This window comes from Oncorhynchus nerka, linkage group LG15, assembly GCF_034236695.1.
Source record: "Oncorhynchus nerka isolate Pitt River linkage group LG15, Oner_Uvic_2.0, whole genome shotgun sequence".
NCBI lineage: Eukaryota > Metazoa > Chordata > Actinopteri > Salmoniformes > Salmonidae > Oncorhynchus > Oncorhynchus nerka.
This window is the reverse complement of record NC_088410.1, coordinates 66,047,479-66,073,731: the sequence shown is the minus strand read 5'-3', so window position 1 is coordinate 66,073,731 and position 26,253 is coordinate 66,047,479. Positions and strand designations below refer to the sequence as shown.

The 26,253-nt window shown below is 43.4% G+C and overlaps 2 protein-coding genes across 3 annotated transcripts in view; both read right to left on the bottom strand.

The window, feature by feature from the left end:
- Positions 1-1,259: 1,259 nt before the first annotated feature.
- LOC135560237 (kunitz-type protease inhibitor 1-like) lies at positions 1,260-6,080 on the bottom strand. Of its 2 annotated transcripts, XM_065001809.1 has the most exons (5): positions 5,777-6,080; positions 5,201-5,332; positions 4,740-4,802; positions 2,461-2,643; positions 1,260-1,984 (listed from the first exon to the last, which is right to left on the bottom strand). In XM_065001809.1, exons 1-5 carry the CDS (start codon positions 6,078-6,080, stop codon positions 1,956-1,958), a joined length of 711 nt encoding a protein of 236 aa, XP_064857881.1. In that variant the 3' UTR covers positions 1,260-1,955. The 2 variants fall into 2 exon arrangements, with proteins under 2 accessions (XP_064857881.1, XP_064857882.1); XM_065001810.1 differs by lacking the exon at positions 4,740-4,802.
- A 224-nt stretch (positions 6,081-6,304) lies between these two features.
- Positions 6,305-26,253, bottom strand: part of LOC115142319 (collagen alpha-1(VII) chain-like) — an 89,273-nt gene continuing 69,324 nt past the window's right edge. The window contains 38 exon segments of the mRNA XM_065001808.1: positions 6,305-6,390; positions 6,647-6,695; positions 6,874-6,927; positions 7,335-7,412; positions 7,497-7,613; positions 8,671-8,733; positions 8,837-8,899; positions 9,060-9,113; positions 9,374-9,427; positions 10,763-10,843; positions 11,059-11,094; positions 11,376-11,447; positions 11,568-11,639; positions 11,861-11,917; positions 12,108-12,143; positions 12,283-12,318; positions 13,715-13,759; positions 13,883-13,942; positions 14,144-14,179; positions 14,572-14,643; positions 14,746-14,871; positions 15,055-15,114; positions 15,201-15,236; positions 15,332-15,367; positions 15,460-15,504; positions 15,667-15,726; positions 19,764-19,799; positions 21,040-21,108; positions 21,242-21,322; positions 21,467-21,502; positions 21,715-21,777; positions 22,456-22,488; positions 22,672-22,716; positions 22,811-22,846; positions 24,510-24,545; positions 25,573-25,617; positions 25,897-25,968; positions 26,112-26,228. Of these exon segments, the coding sequence (XP_064857880.1) occupies positions 6,317-6,390; positions 6,647-6,695; positions 6,874-6,927; positions 7,335-7,412; positions 7,497-7,613; positions 8,671-8,733; positions 8,837-8,899; positions 9,060-9,113; positions 9,374-9,427; positions 10,763-10,843; positions 11,059-11,094; positions 11,376-11,447; positions 11,568-11,639; positions 11,861-11,917; positions 12,108-12,143; positions 12,283-12,318; positions 13,715-13,759; positions 13,883-13,942; positions 14,144-14,179; positions 14,572-14,643; positions 14,746-14,871; positions 15,055-15,114; positions 15,201-15,236; positions 15,332-15,367; positions 15,460-15,504; positions 15,667-15,726; positions 19,764-19,799; positions 21,040-21,108; positions 21,242-21,322; positions 21,467-21,502; positions 21,715-21,777; positions 22,456-22,488; positions 22,672-22,716; positions 22,811-22,846; positions 24,510-24,545; positions 25,573-25,617; positions 25,897-25,968; positions 26,112-26,228 (2,241 nt within the window). The 3' untranslated portion in view covers positions 6,305-6,316.

The following is a 26,253-nucleotide window of genomic DNA, read 5'->3' as shown; positions in this document are numbered from 1 at the left end:
CGGCCTGACGTACTTGCAGTGCCTGATGTGAGTGACCTGTAAACCAGGAGTTTAGGGTAAAACTTGTCCATCAAAGTTTGGCCTTGATATACAGTATGTAATGTATTGTCAACTAAGGAACTCACTTTTTGACGGCCACAGGACTTTAAAAGGAACAAATTTAACAACCATGTCGCTGTCACTAACAAATAAAGTAATGGGTGGTAACGCTACAATTCACTTGAAAAGGCAAGGCACACTGGGAAATATGCAAATTAGGCTTTACACCAGACAGTGTTAAAACATCAAAAAATGAGTTACTGTAACACTATAGGTGTTACTTTCTTAGAGAAAGATGAAGAGTATCAGCACTGAGCAAAGCGATAATTGTACACTGACATTTGTGAACCCATCTAGACAGTGGAATAGTGTTAAACTTAACACTCTTAGTGTTGATTCAACACTGGAGAATTTGCTGTGTACCATAGACAACGCACACACACACACACCCACCCTGAGTAACAGTAATAGACAGAGGAACTGAGCAGATTGAGGGCCAGGCTGGGTGCAGAGAAGTGTGATGAATGCTAAAACACATCCAGACCTTAAGCCCCCCCCCCCACACACAACTGTAATAGACATGATTAAACCTGTAATAACCATGTAATAACATTTATTTAAAAACTATGCAAATCTGTGACCAACTGTGTAGGGCTTGTCCTGAAGTGTCTCCCCAGGGGAAATCAGAGGAGAGAGAGAGAGAGAGAGAGAGAGAGAGAGAGAGAGAGAGAGAGAGAGAGAGAGAGAGAGAGAGAGAGAGAGAGAGAGAGAGAGAGAGAGAGAGAGAGAGAGAGAGAGAGAGAGAGAGAGAGAGAGAGAGAGAGAGAGAGAGAGAGAGAGAGAGAGAAAACAGGGGAGGATGAGTCACACCCAACTGTCAGAACATCCTTCGAACATTCAACGCACAACACGCAGTAAAGACGTGTGAAGGAGGGAAGTGTGAACAGATCGTAGCATCAGCCTCAACATGGTCATCATCAATATCCTCATCTTCTCTATGCTCAAGGTGGTGCCATCAATAATTCATCCTTACTCAGGTACAGGAACTGCACACAACATAGCTAAAACTAAGGCCAGGAATCTTTCCTGACCATGTGACCTGACCAGGAAAAACTCTTGTCTTCTCAGTACATTATCATATTTCCCAGTGTGCTGACCCAGGGCCCAAACAAACTACCACTTCAAAAAGTCTCTTTCATTAAAAAACATTGTACAAATACTTTTCTTTATATATTTAATAAAACAATGATTAATGTTGTCAAGCCAACATGAGTGTGTTCCTTTGCAATTTGAACATTAAACTTGATGAAAAAAACGAACTTTAGTTTTTTCTTTGAAAACAACAAATGAAAAGTGCAATACAAATATACATTTTAAAATAGCACCTTACCTCTGTCAGGTAAAAACATGCAGAGTTTAACATGAATCATTAGGACACACAAAACACTTTTTCCCAGGTAATACAAATATACATTTATATGTACATCACATTGGCAAAATATTATAACATACTGTATAACGTATTGTGCGTGCCTCTTCATACATACAGAACAGCTCTGTTCTTTAGTGGACAGATTTGGAACTCATGAGCTGTACATCCACCAAAGGCAGATCCTGCTTTCTGTGGTAAGGTTGCGCCAATGTTTGGACAACATTGTCTTCCAGTAATACAGTACTGCTGTAATCGCTAGATGTAATTCTGAGAGGGATTAAAACGTTTGGCTGCAGTTAATGTAATATAAATGTACTTGAAATAAATAAGCAAATCAACAATGTGACCTGTGGCAATGAGACAAGATCCATCAAAGCTTTATATATATATATTCAAAACCTTGCCAATGTTTATAGTTTTCAATATTAAACAACCATTTGTTGACATTCTTTAGGGTGGAGAGGTGGTCATGACATGCCGTTCATCATCGCCCCTTCTTCAAAGGAATAGCACCTGCAACAAAAGAAAATGTGCCGTTTTTAAAATATATTTGCTTGTGTGTACGTGTGTATGTGCAGCATGAATGTATCTGTATTCAGCATAATGTACAGGTAACTGCCTAAATATAGGAAACACTTGAGTAAATGAGGAATACAAAGTATATGGAAAGCAGGCACGTCCACACAGGTGTGGTCCTTGAGTTAATTAAGCAATCAACATCCCATCATGCTTAGGGTCATGTATAATGGCCAGTTTAAGTATAGGGGAGTGTATATCTGTCTGTGGGTGTGCGCGCGCGCGTGTGTGTGTCTGTGTGTCATCAGCTCTCAACCCAATTGAACACTTATGGGAGATTCTGTAGAGATTCGTGGTGGCCCAACAACCTATTAAGACACTGCGATGGTGTTTCCTTTATTTTGCTAGTTAATTGTATGCACGTGTGTGTGTGTGTACACAGTAGGTCTGCTTGCTTGTGTGTGTGTGTGTACCTGTGACCTCCCCGAGGCAGCGCTCCTCACAGGTCTCCTGCTGGAGGAACCGGTTGGCATTGCCCTCACAGCCACTGTAGATGAAGGGTCGGCAGGCCTGGACCTGGCTGTTAAAGTACCAGCGCAGAGTAAATCTCCAACAGTTGCCCTCCTCCAGGGGCAACACACAAGGATCCGCTGGAGCTGGAATACATCACACACACAATGAGGCAGATGGAGAGAGAGAGGCAGAGAGAGAGGCAGAGAGAGAGAGAGAGAGAGAGAGAGAGAGAGAGAGAGGCAGAGAGAGAGGCAGAGAGAGAGAGCAGAGAGAGAGAGAGAGAGGCAGAGAGAGAGGCAGAGAGAGGGGGCAGAGAGAGAGAGAGAGAGAGAGAGAGAGAGGCAGAGAGAGGGGCAGAGAGAGAGAGAGAGAGAGAGGCAGAGAGAGAGAGAGAGAGGCAGAGAGAGAGGCAGAGAGAGAGGGGCAGAGAGAGAGAGAGAGAGAGAGAGAGAGGGCAGAGAGAGGGGCAGAGAGAGAGAGAGAGAGAGAGGCAGAGAGAGAGAGAGAGAGGCAGAGAGAGAGGCAGAGAGAGAGGCAGAGAGAGAGGGGCAGAGAGAGAGAGAGAGAGAGAGAGAGACAAGCGAGAGAAAAATCAAGCTTCAAAAGCTATAGAAAGCTATAGGTGAATGTTAGTTGAATGTGATATTAGTATTAATGTTACTGTACAGTTGCTTAACATTACATCATTATCATGAAATAAGTGATCATACAATTTAAGAGTTTATTTCCAAAATGCTATATCCACAAATGTTTCACATGTATGTTTTTTCATCAGAAATGAATGCTTATGGGTACCTTTATGTGTTCGTAAATACTACTGTCCTCAGATTTTGATTATTTTATTTTTTTTACAATAGATTTAGTTGCAAAACACTATATATCCAATGTTTAGCTTGAATGGAATGCTTGTTTCCTGCATAACAAGTTTATTATATTTTTGCGTTTTTATTTATATTATTATTATTTTATTTTTTTCAAATTTAGTTTAGTTTCAGTTAGTTTTCAGACCTGATATGCTAGTTTTTATTTAGTTTTGATTGTATAGTTGATTGTATAGTATTCAATTTTTATATGATTTAGTTTCAGTTTTAGTGACTAAAAGCATGAGTAGGAGGCCAGGGGGGGGCCGTAGTACACAGGGGATGGGTCTGGTCATAGGTTTAAAAGTCCTGAACAGTCATTCTGATAAGTACTTTTTCGCTCATGGCTAACTACCTGGAAGTTTGAAAAGACAGGCTCAGTGGGCGGTGTGCTTAGATTCATGAGCTCACCTTGACTGACAGTTCTTTGAAACGCTTATGTCACGCAAATTGGATGTCAAATCATCTCAAGCAAATTTGGTGACACACAAAGCAACTCAAACAACATTCAAATTGCATCAATGATGTAATTTCTTTTTATACATTTTCCGTTTGGCATGTCTCTTGTGATGCAGTTCACAGCGGAACTGACGGATGTGTTGACATGACAACTGCGTCAGAGTTTTGAATGACCCTCCCCCCTTTTGTTCCATGCTGGCTGGAGACCTAGCTAGCCAGTAACAAGCTAACACCAAACACAGATGAAAAGGGAAACATATAAGTATCTTTGCCATAGATGAATAGATGAATAGGGTAAACAGATAGTAAAAATATTAAGTTTGTGTGTCTGTCCTATATCTGAGAGAAATAAGAAAGACTAATATTATTTTTTTATACCCATATTTAACACCTTTTTTTTGGCACTAAACTACTTCCATATATACTGTACTTCCATAAAATATTTGAACTTGTACCGGGCTACCGTCACACGAGTCTTATGGGTGTTATAGCGCAAAACAATGTACATATTCATGAGTGTTCACATTAGTTTTGATGCCAAACCGCTCAGACACTACAGTCGTTTTTCTGAGAAGATTTTCTGGATGCCTCCTGGTCTGACAAACATCGCTGTAGCTTGGTCACCTTCTACCGCAGAAGGCCGACATTGGTGGATGCGGTGGATTGAGACGCAGCCCATGCAAAATAAACAGCTCTCTCTTTGGTGTTTTGATTTGTTATCGACAGCAATCAAAGAAAAAAATATATTCTCAATTGGTTATTTGGGATATTTTTTCTGCAAGTGTGTATGTGTGTGTTTGCGTGTTCTTCAGAACATCAATAACCATCATGCTGGAGAGGTCCATAACATACAAAGATGGCTGGTGGAGTAAGCCCTTGAAACACCCCAGTAGTGGAGAGGAGGAAGTGGGCGGGTTTACCTTCCCCTTTGACCTCTCTCCTGGGCCTCTTTGTTTTCAGAGGGTCAACAGTGACTCTCTCACCTGCCGACACGTAATCATACAACCAACATCAACATTTATCAACAGACATACTGTAATAAGCACCCTAACAACACAAAACAGAAACACTTCAGACACATTAACACAAACAAATACAATCCTAACTTGAGAAACATGCACATAATTGAACAATTCATGTAAATCCCCCATTGTTGGAAATGGGAGATTTGCAGACACCCAGGATCCTGCATGTTGACGGCAAGAGTGTGAAGAGGAAACAGGGTTGGTCTTAGTGTGGGACTGGGTTTAGTACTTGAAGGTTAGTTAAGTGGAGGGTTGGGCTGGGTATGTGAGAGGGATACAAGGTTGAGTTTGTGTGTTAGACTGACCTCAGTGTGTGAGGTTGGATCCAAGGTTAAGGGTGTGCGTGTGTGACGTACCATGGCTCTGATTGGCAGTGGGAGTCAGGTGGATGCTCTGCTCCATGGCCATGGGTTCGTCGTAACTCTCTATAGAGTAGAAGTGTTCGTAGTCGGGGTCGTTGGTGTTCACCACTACACGCAGCTCACGCCCTACAACATATCACAGGGCAGGGGCCGCCACAACGGTCACAAACCTAACCCCCGACCCCTCACTGACCACCGCAACTCCTACAGCACAACGCTGGACTTTCACCAAGGGCTCAGTCCACCAAGGAACGGCGATGGCCTTTATTCAGCTGGAATACCCTCACTTACAAACCCCCTAACTTTAAAAATCAGACAAAACACAGAGTTAAAAAGTGTGCAAAACTGTCAATAGACAGACATATTATTCCTAATGTTCAGAGACTATTGATGAGAAAACAGTGTTCACAGCATCCCCCTGGGCTGTTTGTTAAGACAGACCAACAGATACAGACAGAGACAGACGGACAGACCAACAGACACAGACAGACATACAAACAAACAGGCAGACAGACAAGAGGAGTGATGAGGGATAGAAGGACAGTTGGACGGATCGATGGACACACTCACCGTCCTTGCCCTGCTTGCCCTTCCGGGCCAGCTGTTGCTCTGGAGCAGGACGTACCCTGGGGCTGGGCAGGGTTTCTGTCACAACAATACCTGAGAGCCGGGCCGGAACAAGGTACAGGGGGGGGAGGAAGAGGGTCCAGGAACATAAAAACAACAGGACATCCAGGTTGGTCAGTAAAACACAAACATAACAACCAGACACCACCGAAACCCACAGGCAGCCACACACTAACATATACACACACATGAGAACATACACTACAGCCAGTGCTTGAAGTGGACTGAAATAGGTACCGGTACTCATTTTGGGTGCCGGTACTATTTATATTTAGTTGCCGATAGTCATCATATTTTAGAGCCAATATTCTGTACAGGTCAGTTCTGTACTGGCCCACTTCAAGCACTGAGTAGAACACCTACATGGACCACACCACATGACAACAGAACCAAGACTACATATAGTACGAACACATGTCAGAACCAAAAACACACTGAGTACATACAACTAATAATAAAGCTAATCTAATTGAATAGTTCATGTCAAAGCGAACTACTGCTACTGCACTTAAACCACCTAGTCCACGTGTCAGACTGAGCCCACTCACCTCCACAAGCTGAAAGACAAAGAGAGAAGGGAAGAGAAAATAGAATGTTACTCTCTCTTTCAGTCAACAGCACTGAGAGGTTCTAGATGGACAGAGGATCTGCATAACACTCGCATTACGTTCAATAGACATGTGTTAGCACCATTACTTGTTTCACTTGATGATGATGATGATGATGATGATGATGATGAACTGAAGTTCAACTGAGAACACCAGCATGTTAGTTTGGGACATTGTGTTTTTGGCAGGTGACTTTAAGACTTACCACAGTGTTGGCTCATCTCTGTGCGGACGTATGCACGAATCTCATCCTCCTGCCACAGAGAGCCAGAGGGGAAGAGGAGGAGAGTAAGGGACAGGCAGAGAGACATGACTACATTATAATGTGTGTGTGTGTGTGTGTGTTTGTGTGGTTGTGTGTGCGTGTGTGTGTGGGCAGGTTGGTGGTAGAACTTGCAGATTTGGGCCCTGAGGCCAAGGTGAAGCACTGACCGTCAAGCCTGGCTCTCCTCTGTCTCCCTTGGCTCCATCTAGACCCAACTCTCCCTGCAGCAGAGACATGTATTAGAACACACAGCACACAACTGACATAAAGACACTGTTCTCAGAGCAGTTGGGCAAACTAATAGCTATACAACCCCAAGGTCAGATGTACTACACACTGGGTACCTATCTGGCTCAAACGACCAGAAATAAGCACTGGAAAGGAACAAAAGCTGTTTTCTTCAGGGGTTAAATTTATAATTTCTTTTCACAAAAACTTGTATTTGACCCTTTTCTACATTTTATGTTGAAGTCCCCAAATGTTCCATATAGTGCATAATGTTTAGTGATAGGCCCCCAGTGTCAGAGCTGTGTCTGTGCTGTGGCCAGTTTGAGGGAGTTATTGAGGGACAGTTGCAGTCTGATACTCTATGAGCAGAAATACCACACAGTAAAGTGGTGACACTCACCTGCCCGCCTCTTTCTCCTGGTATACCTGGGATACCACGTGGACCAATCTTGGCAGGACCAATAGGGCCCCTCTCCCCCTGACAACAACAACAATCACGTTGACCATGTTAAATTTACAACATCATAACTAGGTGGCATCAACAAACAAAGCAAGTGAGTACCTTCTGTCCTTGGAGGCCTTCTGGGCCCTTAGCTCCAGCGGGCCCCTGAGGCCCTGTCAGTCCAGAGGCCCCGTCCACTCCTGTGGGGCCCGGAGGGCCAGGGATACCCGAGGGGCCCTGTAGAGAGGAAGAGGGAGAGGAAGGGAGCCACAGTCAGATACCATTTACAACCAGTTGTTTTCATCAGACTTTATATACAGCAGGGGAGAGTGGGGTAAGTTGAGACTAGTTTTTATATTCAGCATCACTCTGTCAAGGATAATATAGTATTCTTTCTAACAAAGATATCCACATATATTTCAAGATGCTGTGTATCCCTGGAAATAATCAGAATTAATGTAAACATTACAGTTTTGAAAACATTGCTAGCACTTGGCACAACTTATCTCGAGAATGGTTTTAGTTGATCCGCGGAACAGTTAAGCAGCCCACAAATTTCTGTACTAAATTAAATATGACCACTACCTTTTTAAAACCATGTCTGTCTTTATTTCCCAAACACAATTGAAAACAATCACAATCGCTTTTTTGTCTTTTAATCATTTTAAGCATCTTTTAACACAGGCTTAACACCTAAGAAACACTTTGTACTTTTTAATACATTTTTAACATAGGCCAGGCCCTGTTGTTACCTCATATCCCAGTGATAATGCCTTGCATTACACCTATGAAGAAAATGCTTCAATTTGCATAACTTGCCATTGACTCAACTTACCCCAGGGCAAACATTTTTACGTTATTCGCCCACACAGTCACAAATATACACTTTCATGCTAGGTTTAGAACCTCATATAGAAGCTTATAGAGACCCTAACTGATGTATTGAACAATCTTAAAATATTTACTTTGGTTTAGATGCAAGCATCATGAAACCTCTAACACAATGAATTCATTTGACTTGGTCAAATCTGTTTACCACTTTTCCCATGTGGTTTATTCCTTCACAGACCCCATGAAATGATGACCTCTTCCTAAATATTTAGTCAAATGAATCATGTTGTGTATGGTTTCCTAGAAACAAGGGTGGCTCAACTTACCCCATTGGCTCAACTTACCCAACTCTCCCCTACATCTACAGTCAGTGGTCAGCTTGCGGTTTGGCTGTGGTCACATTCAGAGTATTTGTGCCGATCTGCACTTCATGAGTGGATTCAATTGTGGTTAAAGAACTCACCCTTTCGCCCTTCTCTCCCTGCGTTCCTTTGGGTCCTAGTACTCCATCAATGCCTCGGTCACCCTACAAACACACAGAGATTAAGTAACACATCAACACACAGTTCTCTTGATACACACACAATTAAGTACACACGCACACACAGACACCATACAAAGACAAATACCTTGGGGCCGATCAGTCCCTCCTTGCCAGGGGTTCCAATGGCCCCTGGAGGCCCCAAGTCTCCCTGAAACACACAGGTACAACACCTGGTAACATGTCTACCCTTTGATGATAAGGCTGAAAATACAGTTGTAATACTAAATTCCATATATCAGACTCAATGGTGTACTGTTTAGAGCCCTTTAAACATTATGTTACAGTGTACTTCATGGGATAATTCTTACCTGTTCACCTTTCCTTCCAGGCAACCCTGACCTCCCATGGATCCCTGAATCTCCCTGAACACACACAGAGCCAGGTCATTAGAAAGACACAGCATGGTGCATCCCCTACTGTTAATCTTATAAAATGTCCTCATTAACAACTAAAGTGAGAGAGGTCATAGTTACAGTGGTTATGACAGACTTTCATTATAAAACTTGCCATGCAACTACAATAATGGCTCCTCTGGATAAATAAAGTTGATTCAATTTAACGTCCTGTCACACATTTCTTCCCCTCTAACCTCCTCATCTCTCCTCTTTCTCTCCCACTGTACCTTTTCTCCTTTCGGTCCGTCTGATCCACAAGCCCCCTTTGATCCTCGGTCGCCCTGGAAACGATCAGTTAGTTAGTTAGTCAGAGAGCAAGATGAGGGACCCTGTCAGTCAAAGTGGCACAAACTGCCAATTCAGAATGAAAGAAAACTTATAGATAGATTTTACAATCTTTTCAGCTGCCAAGAAAACCCAGCCTAATGCACACAACCCCTCATTCACCAAGTGACTCATCAATAACAACTTTCAATCAGATGGTTGCTAATAACAACCAGCTGGTCAGAACCGGTCTGTGTTGGGTGGGGGTCAACATGGGCTGGTCACAGTGACCAGCAGAACTAAGTTGGACCATGTTTGATCATGAACAGACCACTGGTTCAGTCTTAAAAGACTTAAAGCAGTGCATCCAGGATTTCACAGATTTTTTTTGTGATATTTGCAGGAAAAAAATATAACAATGTTATGATTTTGACAAATGTATTGCAAAAATGAGCTGACGAGGGAAATAGTTTGTTGACGTGTGGCTTGATTGAACCATATCATGCAGTAAATGTGTGTGATTGGTTGAAAACACAAGCCCTGTTTTTGTACTGTGGTGATGGGTCATTTTTTTGCAAAAATATTGCAATTGATTTGACTACTTTATGCACAAATAGTGCAATGACCGGTCAAATTCACATAATATGCAGGATATTGTTGATTTAGCAAAAAAAAATGTGATCGCTGAATCCTGGATGGATTAAAGGATGAGTAACTGGGTGATTTGTGGAGAATAATAGCAAGTGACAGATAAGAGGAAATTGAGGGGGTTTGATAGCATGGTGAGACTGAGTGGGCTGGCAGATATTGTGCTGTCTGGATTAGTCATTTCTAAACCCAGATTATCATGCTGTGATTATATTGCCGTTAGTGTGGCAAGGTCATGTGAAGAAAACACAGAACACATCTCAAAGTTTTCCTCAGACACACTTTGCCTTTAGGACAGTGATTCACACAGTAGGAAGGTTAGAGGGCTCTGCAATAAGTCTGTCAGAATGCCACAGAAACACACAAATTATATTTCCAACAGTCATTAAAGGTATTTATAGAATATATGAGGATGAAAATCCATTTACATCTGAATTTCAACTAATCCTCTACAACGTGACGTCAATTTGGAACCATTGACGCGTTATGGCCCGGTGGCATCATCTGTGAGGCTGGCAGTCGCTTAGAGGACATCTCAAGGTTGGCACTAAACTTCTTCAAGTGGGGATGCACTCAAAGACAGTTGAAATATGATGACAGGCTGTACACACACACAAACACACGCATGCACACAAGCACCAGACACATACACACACAGATACATTGTGCTGCATACACACACACAAACACACGTGCGTACAAACCTTAATTCCACGCATTCCAGTTATTCCCACGTCTCCCTTATCCCCTCTAAAGCCTGGCATTCCATCCTTTCCTGGGGTACCCTGGGAGAACACACACAATCAACCAGAGGCTTTAATCCACCAACAGGAGAGTAAATGGGGAGTTAGTCATTGGGCCAGGAGTTTTTCCTGACCATGTGACCAGACCAGGAAGAACTTTGGATCCTAGTTATAGGCTATAATATAGTTTTTCAGATCATGTGGTCAGGAAAAAATACACATTGTTTTCATAACTGAAGGTGAAATGGGAGACTCACTGATTCTCCAGGTACACCAGGCTGTCCCGCCTCTCCCTTCAGACACAAAGACAAACCCATTAAAGCACTGCATTTTTAATGGGTCACCTACAGTATCCAGTCTGAGAAATACACTGCTCATTTTCACAGGGTACACTGTTGTGTGATGATATATTCCCATACGATGGGTGGGAAAACTGCATGCAAAGTAATCCATAATACACAGAGGACTTTATGACATTGATGAATATTGATTGACTATTGATGCTATTGGTTCTGACATAGATGACACAGCAGTTTTGATGAAAGCATTGACACAGATCAGGTCATGAAGTCACCTTCTGTCCTCCTGGACCTCTGGCTCCCTGGAACCCTGTAGAGCCCCTGTCTCCTGGCTCACCCCTCAGACCCTGTGGAGACACACATATGCACGCACACACACAGTTATACACCTGTTATTAATAGCCTGCTCCCAGATCTGTTTATGCTCTTGAAAACTCCAATGGTGTCATTGTCAAGGCCAACCTCACCTGCTCCCCAGCTGGGCCGTCATTGCCTTTCAAGCCTTTCTCCCCCTGCACCCCTTTGGGCCCTCGGTCACCCTGATAAAGAAGAGAACAACAGTTGTAAATGACCATTCTGCACACGCACACACAGAGACGCACAGACACACACACATACACAGACGCACACACACACACAGACGCACAGAGAGATTAGTAGTGTCATAGTCAATACTTGGTGCTCTGCGGTATTTTTGTGATCAATTGTTTATTAGATTAGTCAATAATAAGTGTTGTGGGGTATATCGAGGGTCATTCACCGTCTCTCCTTTATTTCCTTTCTCTCCTGTAGGTCCTCCCACCAGGAGAGTATCACCCTGAAAGGGGACAACATCACTGTTAGGCAGAGCAGTATATGTCGTTTTTTGTAATTCTTTTCACAGCTTTTTGATTCGAATGTTTTTTTTCTCATTGTCTCTCCTTAGCTCTTTTTCTGCGCTTCTCCACATTATTCTACCACGCACGCGCACACAAACAATATTACTCATCACACATTCAAATTCATACCTTTTCTCCTTTGCCACCTTGCAGCCCCAATTCACCCTGAAATATATTGAGAGTAGGACTCACTAGTCAGACATGTCAATTTGATTCACTATTTTACATGAGCAGAATGCTCAGTGGACAGAGAGATAGAGAGAGAGCATGATGCAAAATACAATAATCTAATAATAATATTCACCTTATCTCCCCTGCCTCCTTTGCCACCTGGAGAGCCCTGGTGAACACACGCAGACACACGCGAGCGCAACACACACACCACACACACAGAGGAATACATTTATCAAGTACAGAACACACACACCACACACACAGAGGAATAACTTTATCAAGTACAGAACACACACACCACACACACACACAGAGGAATATATTTATCAAGTACAGAACACACACACCACACACACACACACAGAGGAATATATTTATCAAGTACAGGACACACACAGAAATCCCAACATTTGTACTCCAACATGCACATCCTCACCAGCAATCATCACCATTATGGTTGTAATCATCCAGAACTGCAATAAACAACTCTCTATATCCACACTGACTAGCACTCTCCTGTATGAGGAAGGACTATACTTTAATAGAAGAGTTGCTGTCTGTTTCTCACCTGAGTTTTAAATGGTACTCTACAATATCCAACCCCCTTTCTAGAGGTTACCAGGCAACTAATGTGAGAGAGGCTGAGTATGTTCTAGGTGAGAGCTAGAACATACTCAGCATCTGCCTTTTAGCAGATGCTTTTATACAAAGTGACTTACAATCATGAATGTATACATTTTTTGGTATGGGTGGTCCCGGGAATCGAACCCTCTACGCTGGCGTTAGCGCCATGCTCTACCAACTGATCTACAAAGGACCAGGTTTAGTTGTCTCAGCCTAGAACAAAAGCCTTACTCTCAGTAGGACTAATGTACCGGAAGTGAAGAGGGTCAGAGCCTGGCTGGCAGCTTTTAAAAGAGCTATGTAGTACAAGGTCAATATCATTGAATGAAAGTGGAGGATAAAACATATCGTAAGGACAGATGAACTGCATTACTAGTGATATGTTCAGAGAAACAGGATATACCTATGTTCTATGTTTGGAGCGGAAATGGGCATGACAATAATGGATTGCATTGATTCCTACAATCAAGATATACTAGGGATGGAGAGTGAAACGATTGAACTGTATACGCATGATGCTGACGATGATGTTGACGTCTTTTGCTTTCATTAGTTTTCCTTTTGTTTGAGTTATTTGTGCACTGCGTAAGCCACATCGTTTTTACAGTTCTTTTGAGCTCTATCTATGTCCACTTCAGCCTTCGCACATCCTTTCTCTCATTTTCACTCTCTCTATTAAGTCGGATCAATATCGAGGAATGGGCCAATGACCTCTAATAATAAACAAACACAAACAAATAAACACCATGGAGGCGGTAGAATCAAAATTGGTCAGGATGAATTGCCATTTGTGACCCGATTCAGGAAACTAGGCGTATGTCGTAAGTCACGACTTCACAGGAGAGCCGTTTGAAAGTAAAAATATTTATTTATCAAAATGCGTTTTATTATTTTCCCAGTAAAAAGACAGTGATGTTAACAGTAGGTAAGAGATTTACCGCTAGTCCTCTCTCCCCGTTCTGACCACCTCGACCCTCCTCCCCCTGCAAACATAAGACACATAGATCTGTAAATCCCCCAACACACACACAAATCTTCAATACAACATGTAACTGTCAAAATTAGATACAATTGAAATTCAAACTCAAATGGTGATGTGATTTTACCCTGGGTCCTGGGTCTCCTCTCTCGCCTCTCAATCCAGGTACTCCCGCTCCAATCGCTCCCTAAAGAGGGGGATTTATGAGCATATGTGCTTTTACACCTGCATTGCTTGCTGTTTGGGGTTTTAGGCTGGGTTTCTGTACAGCACTTTGAGATATCAGCTGATGTACGAAGGGCTATATAAATAAATTTGATTTGATTTGATCATATTTGATAATATATTATACAGTATAGAAGACGTGTTTATCTCGTTCTTAACTCACCTTATCCCCTTTGCCTCCAGCAGTGCCCGGTGAACCCTGGTAAGGAAAAAAACGGTATACTGATCATAAACACTTACATCACAAAAACGCAAACACACATAAATGTTAAATGTCTAGCTTTGATTTACATTTGGTTGAGTTGTCAACTAACGTGAATTCAACAAAACATTTCCCTATGTCATTGGATTTAGTTAAAAAGTTGGGTGAAAAAAATATGAAATGCTGTTACATGACTTTTTGCAAATCCAATTAGTTTCCCACATTGTTTCAAAGTCATCGCATTGATTTCTTCGGTGGAAATGACGTGGAAACAATGAAGATTTAACCAGTTTCTGCCTAGTGGGTTCTCTCTCTCTCTCCCTCTCTCTCTCTCTCTCTCACACACACACTCAATTAAGTCATCATGATGCAATCCAAAGTTCACTCACAGCTAAGCCAGGGGGTCCGGGTGGCCCAGGAGCTCCAGGAGTCCCTGTCTGACCAGTAAAGCCTTGGATACCCTGGAGATGAGACATCATAAACATTCCACACAGGGCAGGGCTAAAAAGACACCAGTCACCCAAGTAATAACTATAGTATAGTGGCGATATAGGCCCTCTCACCCTGGGTCCTAGAGGTCCTGGGGGTCCTGGAGTTCCGTTCTCTCCTCTCAGGCCGGCCAGACCAGGGGTCCCTGCTACGCCCTGGGCTCCTGGAGGGCCTGCTGGGCCCGGGAGACCTGTGTCCCCCTAAAACACAAACATACAGGGGTTCACATTCACTGTGGGAATGGTGTAGTTATGGAGATGTTTAGCTCAGGGAAGATGAGATTGAGAAGTCTGCATATGTTAATATGAACATAGCTACATCATGTATGTGATTTACATGTTTATGAGAACATTTATATGTATTGTCAAGTTCATGATACTAACATTTAACCCTTGAGGTCCCAGCTGACCAGGAGGCCCTGCCAGTCCGATGCCTCTCTCTCCCTGCAACACATTTCCGGTCAGTACTGTCACATGGTTAGCAGCCAGGGAAACACAGACACAGGGAATCATCTGGTGATGTGTATTACCCTGTCTCCTTTAGGCCCTGCTGGTCCTCTGCCCCCCTGAGAGACAGAAAGTGGATGGAGAAGTTATTAAGAGGGACATCTGTTAGATATGTGAAATATTTGATGTTACAAAATGTCAAAAGGTGACTCACATCTTCTCCAGGCTCCCCATTTTCACCAGCAGCTCCCTATTTCAACGAAACAGACACACACACAATAACTTCCCTGATCACTGTGTCTGTGAATGTTGAGTAACATTGTGTGTTAAGTGACTACTCACCCGGTCCCCTTTGATGCCTGCAGGACCCTTGTCTCCCCTCTCACCCTAAAGGACAACCATTTTAGAAAAATTGCATTTTAAAAATGTATAATTAAGCCATCACTAAACATGTTTTTGTTATAATAATCTGTATAGTATAATGTGTGTAGTAAATGCCTGAATAATAGCTGAAATATGTTGATAATTGGTTCAACCAATGAGACTCACCCGTAGCCCTGGCAGCCCGCTCTCTCCCACTGTCCCAGGTAAGGTCGCACCAGTAGGTCCCTGAACCAATTTCAATCAATAGACTTCAAATACATTAAACTCTGTTCCATCCTATTATATTGCATCTAGGTCCTCACCTTAGTATTGCCATTCTGCTTTATTCTCTTATTATTAAAGGGATAACGCAAAATTTTGGCAATTAAGCCCCATGTTCCAGTAGACTTCACATCATTGCGCTAACATTAGTTAGCAATGGCTTGCGAAACTACCTTCAACTTCCTTCAAATTGCATGCAGGGACATAAAAATAGTATCCATGAGTTCATCTGACTCTGGCATTATGGCACTATTCCTTTAAAGCAGGAATGGGCACACTTTTTGGTTTGAGTGCCACACCGGGATTTCGAAATTCAAAGGAGGGCCACACAGATTTCAAATCAAATTCTATTTGTCACATGCGCCGAATACAATAGGTGTAGACCTTACAGTGAAATGCTTACAAGCTGTCACGCCTTGGTCAATATATTTTGTGTTTTCGTTATATGTTTGGGTAGGCCAGGGTGTGACATGGGTTTATATGTTGTTGTCGTATTGGGGTTTGTATATTTGGGATCGCGGCTGATTAGGGGTGTGGTAAAGGATTGGCTGCCTGAGGCGATTCCCAATCAGTCAGGTGATTCTTGTTGTCTTGGATTGGGAACCGTATTTAGGCAGCCTCAGTTTCGCTTTGTATTTCGTGGGTGTTTGTTCCTGTCTCTGTGTTGTAGTCACCAGATAGGCTGTAATTAGTTTCACGTTCTGTTTGTTGTTTTGTATTCTGAGTTATTTCATGTACCGCATTTCATTCATTAAAGTCATGAGTAACCGACACGCTGCATTTCGGTCCGACTCTCTTTCCACAAACGAAGAACGCCGTTACACAAGCCCTTAACCAACAATGCAGTTTTAAGAAATAAATAAGTGTTAAGAAAATATTTACTAAATAAACTGAAATAAACAATAAATAAAATAAATAAATAATTAAAAGAGCAGCAATAAAATAACATTAACGAGGATATATATATACAGGGTGTACCGGTACAGAGTCAATATGCAGAGACATAGGTTAGTCGAGGTAATATGTACAAGTAGGTAGAGGTAAAGTGACTATGCACAGATAATAAACAGAGAGTAGCAGCAGCTTAAAAATGGGGTGGTCAATGCAAATAGTCTGGGTAGCCATTTGGTTACCTGTTCAGGAGTCTTATGGCTTGGGGGTAAAAACTGTTGAGAAGCCTTTTTGTCCTAGACTTGGCACTCTGGTACCGCTTGCCATGCAGTAGTAGAGAGAACAGTCTATGACTGGAGTGGCTGGGGTCTTTGACAATTTATAGGGCCTTCCTCTGACACCGCCTGGTGTAGAGGTCCTGTATGGCAGGCAGCTTAGCCCCAGTGAGGTACTGGGCTGTACGCACTACCCTCTGTAGTGCCTTGCGGTCGGAGGCCGAGCAATTTCCGTACCAGTCAGGATGTTCTCGATGTTGCAGCTGTAGAACCTTTTGAGGATCTGAGGACCCATGCCAAATCTTTTTAGTTTCCTGAGGGGGAATAGGCTTTGTCGTGCCCTCTTCACGACTGTCTTGGTGTGTTAGGACCATTCTAGTTTGTTGTTGATGTGGACACCAAGGAACTTGAAGCTCTCAACCTGCTTCACTACAGCCCCGTCGATGAGAATGAGGGCGTGCTCGGTCCTCCTTTTCCTGTAGTCCACAATCATCTCCTTAGTCTTGGTTACGTTGAGGGATAGGTTGTTATTCTGGAACCACCCGGCCAGGTCTCTTACCTTCTCCCTGTAGGCTGTCTCGTCGTTGTCTGTGATCAGGCCTACCACTGTTGTATCATAAACAAACCTAATGTTGGTGTTGGAGTCGTGCTTGGCCATGCCGTCATGGGTGAACAGGGAGTACAGGAGGGGACTGAGCACGCACCCCTGAGGGGCTCCAGTATTGAGGATCAGCATGGCAGATGTGTTGCTACCTACCCTCACCACCTGGGGGCAGCCCATCAGGAAGTCCAAGATCCAGTTGCAGAGGGAGGTGTTTAGTCCCAGGATCCTTAGTTTAGTGATGAGATTTGATGGCACTATGGTGTTGAACGCTGACCTGTAGTCAATGAATAACATTCTCACGTAGGTGTTCCTTTTGTCTAGGTGGGAAAGGGCAGTGTGGAGCGCAATAGAGATTGCATCATCTGTGGATCTGTTTGGGCGGTATGCAAATTGGAGTGGGTCTTGGGTTTCTGGGATAATGATGTTGATGTGAGCCATTACCAGCCTTTCAAAGCACTTCATGGCTACGGACGTATCTGTAGTCATTTAGGCAAGTTGCCTTCGTGTTCTTGGGCACAGGGACTATGGTGGTCTGCTTGAAACATGTTGGCATTACAGACTCAATCAGGGACATGTTGAAAATGTCAGTGAAGACACCTGCCAGTTGGTCAGCACATGCCCGGAGGCCACGTCCTGGTAATCCATCTGGCTCCACAGCCTTGTGAATGTTGACCTGTTAAAAGATCTTATTCACGTCGACTACGGAGAGCGTGATCACACAGCTGATGCTCTCATGCATGCCTCAGTGTTGCTTGCCTCGAAGTGAGCATAGAAGTGATTTAGCTAGTCTGGTATGCTCGTGTCACTGGGCAGCTCGCGGCTGTGCCTCCCTTTGTAGTCTGTAATAGTTTGCAAGCGCTGCCACATAGAGTCCCGTTAGAGTCCCGCACCTTTAGCTCTACCCTTTAGCTCAGTGCGAATGTTGCCTGTAATCCATGGCTTCTGGTTGGGGTATGTACGTACAGTCACTGTGGGGACGACGTCCTCGATGCACTTACTGATAAAGCCAGTGACTGATGTGGTGTACTCCTGAACGCCATCGGAAGAATCCCGGAACATGTTCCAGTCTGTGATAGCAAAACAGTCCTGTGGTTCAGCATCTGCTTCACCTGACCACTTCTTTTTAGACTGAGTCACTGGTGCTTCCTGCTTTAATTTTTGCTTGTAAGCAGGAATCAGGCGGATAGAATTGTGGCTAGATTTACCAAATGGAGGGTGAGGGAGAGCTTTGTACGCATCTCTGTGAATGGAGTACAGGTGATCTAGAATAGTTTTCCCTCTGGTTGCACATGTAACATGTTGATTGAAATTAGGTAGAACTAATTTAAGTTTCCCTGCATTAAAGTCTCCGGGCACTAGGAGCACCGCCTCTGGGTGAGCTGTTTCCTGTTTGCTTATTTCCTTATACAGCTGACTGAGTGCGGTCTTAGTGCCAGCATCCGTCTGTGGTGGTAAATAAGCTGCCACAAAAAGTATAGCTGAAGGCAAATAGTGTGGTCTGCATTTTATCACAAGATACTCTACTTCAGACGAGCAAAATCTAGAGACTTCCTTAGATTTCGTGCACCCAACTGTTGTTTACAAATGTGCACAGACCACTCCCCCTGGTCTTACCGGAGTGTGCTGTTCTATCTTGCCGGTGCAGCGTATATCCCGCTAGCTGAATATCCATGTCATCATTCAGCCACGAGTAATATGAGTAATATTGATGGTAACGGCAGCTTTCCCACTCTCCTTCTGCGGATCCTCACGAGGCATCCCGCTCTGTGTCCTCTGTACCTGCGTCTCTTCCTCTTGCAAATAACTGGGATGTTGGCCTTGTCGGGGGTTCGGAAAATGTCCTGTGCGTCCTGCTTGTTGAAGAAAAAATCTTTGTCTAATCCGAGGTGAGTGATCGCTGTCCTGATATCCAGAAGCTCTTTTTTGCCGTAAAATACGGTTTCAGAAACATTATGCACAAAATAAGTTAAAAATAATGCGGAAAAACCCCACACAATAGCAGAATTGGTTGGGCGCCCATAAAACTGCTGCCATTTCTTCCAGCGCCATTTTCTCAGAAATGTTTACAATACATCTGTTTGTTGGCCTATGATGCAGTTTAATTCAGTATTGTGATTCACTGATTCCGAGTTGTATCTATTGTGTCTCCATACACCAGTTAGACATGGTCAGGTTAGTCACGATGACTGGATGTTACCACGACTGGAAGAGTAAACATGACAATCACTCACCTGTGCTCCTTTCATACCAGGGGGTCCTGCTACAGCCTGTGATGGGGATATGTAGGGAGAACATGACGTGAAACTCACATATCTGGATTAGGTTGTTTGCAAATGCACTGAAGATGGACAGCAATAGTAAACGATTGAGGAAACTCCTACCCACTATGTTATGCAAAGTATCACTTTTTTATTGTGCTACTGCTTTGGCCTTTTGACCTTCATTAGAGCATAAGACCATGAATGGGAGTTTTAATTTGGTTTTCACACAAACTAGAGGAAGAGTTTAACAGATGTGCTGTCTATAAGTACAGTACATCTTGTCCCTTCAAAAGCTCTTATTTCTCAAGAACCGTAGTACATCCTGCTAAAGCTTCCGGGGGAATGATGTGAATGTATGTGTGTGTGTATATATGTGTGTGTGTGTGTCTATATGTGTGCTTCCGTGCTCATATGCTTGAGCATTGGTGTGTCCTTGTTTGTGTATTTGTACATGTGCCTCTGCCCTCCTATTCATGCCAATGATTTCCTCGTCTTTGAAATGGAGAGACGTTGGATAAAGAGGATGTGAGTCATGGCCATTTACAGTAAATACAAGAGGGAATCATGTGCAGATAGAGCTTTTGATTAAAGCACTCAAGAGTCCAAAACATGTTCTAGAATATTGGACTGTTGGCTTTCATAGTTTTCGATATCGCAGAGCAGCTCAAGCTATTTCTCCAACTGTCACCACAATCAAATGAATAGGCGCTGAGTACATGGAGCCGCGTTGGTTGGGAATTTAGGGGAGTAGGTCAGGCTGTGCGTCCCCCGCGGACGGTAGTCTCACAATGGGCCGCCGGACTATCTAGGCTCTGCGGCTGTGGACTCCGAAAGTCCGAAAGCTGCAATATGTAACTTTTTGGGCGATCAGACCAAATTCACATAGAAATATGTGTTATAGATTTGTCACTCTCATTGAAAGCAAGTCTAAGAAGCGGTAGATCTGTTCCATGTGCTCTATGTCTATTCTTCCCGTTCTTCAGTTTAGTTTCTGCGCCTTTTACTTTCAGCTTCAAACAACTGAAAATATAATATTTGGGGTTATGGAAAATATATTTCACAGCCGTTTAGATGGTACAATGATTCTCTACACTATACTTGTATGTTTGGCCACATAAACTGACATTACGTGAATTTTAGCAACCCAGAAGTAGCGGAGCAATTTCTGCATTGTGAGGTTGAATTGAGTACAGCTCAATTCAACCTCACGTCACTTCCCTGATCCCCTCTCACCCCACTGACTCACCTTTCCTGGGGGGCCACTGTCCCCCAGCTCCCCCTTCAACCCTGCGGACCCCATTGGTCCAGCGATACCCTGTAATAAAGATCCAACACAGCACTCTAAAAAACCTTTTCAAAGAAAAATCCACACTAAACCTGATGCCATCCTAACACATCCTAGACATACAGTAGGATGTAGCGAGACAGATACCATACACAGTACACACCTGTTTCCCTGGCAACCCTGGTGTTCCCTCTTTTCCAGGTATCCCGTCTCTTCCTGGGACCCCAGGCTTGCCCCCCTCCCCCTGTGGAGAGACACACTTAATGTCACCACCAGAACTGATGTTTGTGTGAATGGCTTGCTGTGTGTTAACCATGGCGATGATAGAGGTGTGTGTTTGTTGGCTCTACAGTACAGTATGTGAGTCCCACGGAGCTGCTGTACTCACTGTCTGCCCTGGTAGACCCGGAGGCCCAGATGGACCCTGGGAAGAGACGGTATCATTAAAATACATTAAACAACATTAAAACACACATTATTGTGTCAATGGCATTTTTAATTACAGTAAGCTTAAAGGTAAAGGTGTGAGCATACGAGGAATCCCCAGTCCAATGGGAATGTACTACAACACCAGTTTAGCCGGTAAAACTATACAGTATGAGAGTTGGTTTATAGATGATTGATGCTGTGCCCTACCACAGCTCCAGGAGGCCCTGCAGGTCCACGCACTCCCATGTTGCCTTCGGGACCAGGAAGTCCCTGTGGAACAGGAGGGTCAATTCAAATAGATTATTATGAAGCTCTGTGACTTTCACTGTGAAAAGTGGGTGAGTAGTTCTAAAAACACTGAGGCAATAAACATCTAATAGGAAAACATATAAGGCCAGTTTCTCAGACACAGATTAAGCCTAGTCCTGGACTAAAAAGCTCTCTCAATGGACAATCTATATTGATAACACTTTCTAGACTTGGACTAGCCTAAATCTCTGCTTGTGCCACAGATCTGTCATTATGCACACCTGGTCCCTATTCCCTGATGAGTAATTGTATAAGTGTGCCCTTGGTTCACCATTGTCTTGTCGATTATTGTTCCGATGTCCATTGGTCATGTGAGTACCTGTGCTATGTTGTTTTGGCTTTCGTACCACGTGTATTGTGCAGATGATTACGGGTCTCGTCCCGTGTGATAATCATTGTGCGCTTGTGTTATTTATTCGAGGTACTCCTCGCTCTTTTGTTTGGGTTTCAACCTTGTGTTTTGTATAGTGTTTGTTTGGTCTTCGTCCCCTTGCCTTTACACGACACGCTGTGATTTGGGTAAATAAAAACCCCTATTAGACATTCCTGCGCCTGTCTCCCGACCATTTATGCCATCATGACAGCCTGGGAAACTGGCCCATAATATACAACACAATATTTATCATATAAAGTTCTCACCTGAACACCAACCCCAGGCACTCCTTGATTACCCTGTCAGAGATCAAAACACATTCTCAGAACAACAAATACAACCCTTAAATGGATCATTCCAGTGCTGTAATACTAAGCTACTGTAGGCCAAAAAATATCAACACTACTAAATGCATCAGCAATAACCCCACAGAGCTAGAACTATGAATGATACTGTAGGTCTATGACGGAAGAAGTTCTCACCTTTACTCCTGACGGACCTGGAGGTCCATTGGTACCGATCGGACCCTACAATTACAAAAGAGATAGCATCAGTATAAGTGCAGCTCTGTGTGTGTGTGTGTGCACACGCGCATGTCGGATATTAAAATATCATACTTACAGTTGGCCCTCTAATTCCAGGTTCTCCAGGGTTTCCCTGCAAACAAGAGATAAGAGCATGCTGGATTAACATGCCCAAGACATAACACACACAGAGAACACATGCATGATACGACACACAAACACATACACAGCAAATTCTCCAGTGATAAATCAACACTGAAAGTGTTAAATTAACACACTGCTTAGTGTAAAGCCTTAAAGTGCCTTGCCTTTCTGGTGAATTGTAGAGTTATCACTCATGACTGCATTTGTTAGTGACAGAGACATGGTTGTTGCAGAATTATTATTTTGTCCTGTTGCCTTCACCAAGTGAGATCCTAAGCAAATATGTCATCATTAAAATTAAATTACTCAACAGAATACAAGTGCTCAATAAGGCATTATTTTGAGGGCTTTGTTTACCCTAATATAGTGGCCTGAAACCCATGGTTTTCAGGCATGCAAGTCACATTTTGCTGGCTTGCAAAGTGAGGTGTAATTCCTATTGGAATCCAGCCAGAGTGGGGATATCCAACAATTTGAATTTTTATTCACCCCGCCCTAACCCGCATTCAGAAAGAATGCCTGTTGGGAAGTCTAACATATTGGACTACCTAAACCATCTAAACTGGAACAACCATTTCAGTAACTAACGGGTGCAATAAGTCCAAGTAACAGATTGGATTACTTTAGATTTGTTTATATTTCAGTAGCATTAGATTGATTAATCGATGCAAATTTGCAAATAAATTCATAAAAAATCCTACAATGTGATTTTCTGGATTTTTGTTCCTCATTTTGTCTGTCATATTTGAAGTGTACCTATGATGAAAAATACAGGCCTCATCTTTTTAAGTGGGAGAACTTGCACAATTGGTGGCTGACTAAATACTTTTTTGCCCCACTGTACATACATGTAGGCTTTGTACAGACATACTTGCCTAGTTAAATAAAGGTTACAAATAAAAAATAAATAAGAAAAGACATACATTTCATACGTGAACATCAAAGAAAAAGTGTTCACACACAAACAAATACACAACTGCATACACACACAACTGCATACACACACAATACACGAAGACACACACATCATTTTCAATGTACAAACAGTGCTTTGGGAGGACTGAGAAGCAGACAAAAGAGCATGTGAAGCCACAAGCACAGAAAGCTAGCACACAATGCACAGAGAGCTATGACACTAAGCAAAAATGCATCTGTTACAATTCTGACAGGGCAGGTAATCCATCTCACTATTCACAACCCTATTGTGTCCAATTGATCTTGGTTAGTGTATGTGGCATATGTGTTACAAATGTGTGGTGTTTAATACATAAAACATTCCAGCCATCAGTGGTACTCTGGGAACAGGTGGTCCAGATTAATATTTCATGAGTTTCCTATCAAAGCCAAACTCTAGTCTCAGACCCCTGGGAGATGGGCCCTAATTCAAATGAAAGAAAATTAAAGTGGAGACATGAATGCAGAGGATGGTGCGGTGGAGGACTCTGTGACTGTGTGTGCATGTTGATACTGATGATACTAGCGTCCCCTGACAATATTCCCCTCTCTCCAAACCCCTCTGCTGCAGTGCGGTGGAAACTGGTACCGTCACAGCATCCTTGGGTCGTGCTTGTACCCCTCCACCTGACACCTGGTACCCCCCCAGCCCCCATTTCCCTGGTCACAAGCATGCCAGCCAGCAGCACAGAACCTACCGGTCTGCCCAGCACTCCAGGGAACCCAGGCAGGCCCTAGAGTCAGAGAGGGAGGAGAGGAAGAAGGAGAGGGGGAGAAGAAGAAGGGAAAGAGTAGGATAGTAGGACACAAGGGTAATTGGCAGTGTTGAAAAGAGAGGGAGGGACAGAAAGGGTGTAAAATATATCAAAATTAGACAGATTGATGGGGGGAGGTAAGAAGAAAGGGGGAGGAGTTGTTAGAAGCAGAGTTGCAAAAGGTTACAGTCTAAAGGTTCTACGTAGCCTCAGCCCAAAGGAAAACAGATACATCAGCTCCATCAGCGGCCTAGCACTGGCAGCCAATCCACAGGCTTTCCTACGCAGGGCCAGCCCTAAAGGAGGCTGCATGGCTGGGTTACTGTTACTCACTGAGCGACCTTGAGGACCAGCTGGCCCTTGTGGACCCTGCTTCGAAACATTGTGGGATGAAACAAGAAGCGTGAGTTATCTTATCATCTCTCCACCTCCACACCTTCAAATCTATTTATCTTTCTCCTTCTACCCATCTCTATCCTCCTCATGTTATGACTACTAGGGCTCTGAGTTCTTACAGACCAGGAGAAACTCTGGGCCCTAGTTAGTCATGGTTGATTACACAACATCAACATCAATGCTTCAGTTACTCACCTACTGTATGGTTGGACATGTTATGATCACTGGAACTCAAACACAACATTATCTGCTTAACTATATACTGTAGTGCAGCCATTCTACTGAAGACCTGAAAACTGTGTAACTCCAGTTTGTCCTTTGATGTCTGGGATCTGTCTCCTGGAAGCTGTCTCTTTGAAAACAGATGAGTGCACAGTATGCATAATGCATCCATGCAGTCACATCTAAATGGCATAATATATCAACAAAGAAGCACCACAGTATATCACTGTATAATTGTATGGTTATTGATATCAATCAAAATAAAAGCCTGACAGACCGACTTTATCTGAAAATGTATTAGGTAGCCTAGCTACAGTAACCTTATCATATGATTACAATATTATCATCATTTTAATCTTTCCTTCAACCCCAGCCCTCCTCCTCTCACCGGCTTCCCATCCTGTCCCGGTTTGCCAGGTTCTCCTGCTGTCCCCTGAAATGATCAAAACACAACCTGGTTACTACTAGCTACCACTACAACACTGTCTTCACAACCTCCTCCGCACCATAATCACACAATGATGAGGGTAATACAACCTGGTATCAGTTAGTGTCAACTGTTAACCTATATGGTTAGAGCCAGTCACATCTCATCTCACAGTGTAGCACGGAGGTGTCAAAGTCCTTTTCACCAAGGGGTGCACAATGAATGCATGTTTGACACCTCAGTTGTAGATGAGGGATAGCCACTTATTGTAAAGCACACAGTCACCTGAAAACCATCGCGTCCCTGTTCTCCAGATGGACCCCGATCACCTTTATCTCCACGGAGCCCTGCAATACCCTGTAACACACACACACACACACACACACACACACACACACACACACACACACACACACACACACACACAGCTTATTAAACACAGGGACTCACATCAGGCTGCATGATGAAGTACTGCAATATTAAGAGTGAGGTGTTCTGACCCTGTCGCCTTTGGATCCCTGTGGCCCTGAGGCGCCAGGCTCTCCCTTCGGCCCTGTGACCCCAGGGAGGCCCCTTGCTCCGGGGAGTCCAGATTCACCCGCTACTGCAGCAGCACCCTTAAACACACACACACACCCCAAT

Bases quoted from the DNA above. Each gene is read 5' to 3' on its own strand.
- LOC135560237 (XM_065001809.1), bottom strand. From the start codon at position 6,080: ATGAGTACCGGTACCTATTTCAGTCCACTTCAAGCACTGGCTGTAGTG. The intron at 4,803-5,200 runs GTACGTCACACA...ACGTGTCGGCAG, and splicing joins CACTGCCAATCAGAGCCATG to GTGAGAGAGTCACTGTTGAC. The intron at 1,985-2,460 runs GTACACACACAC...CTTTTGTTGCAG, and splicing joins CTGCCTCGGGGAGGTCACAG to GTGCTATTCCTTTGAAGAAG.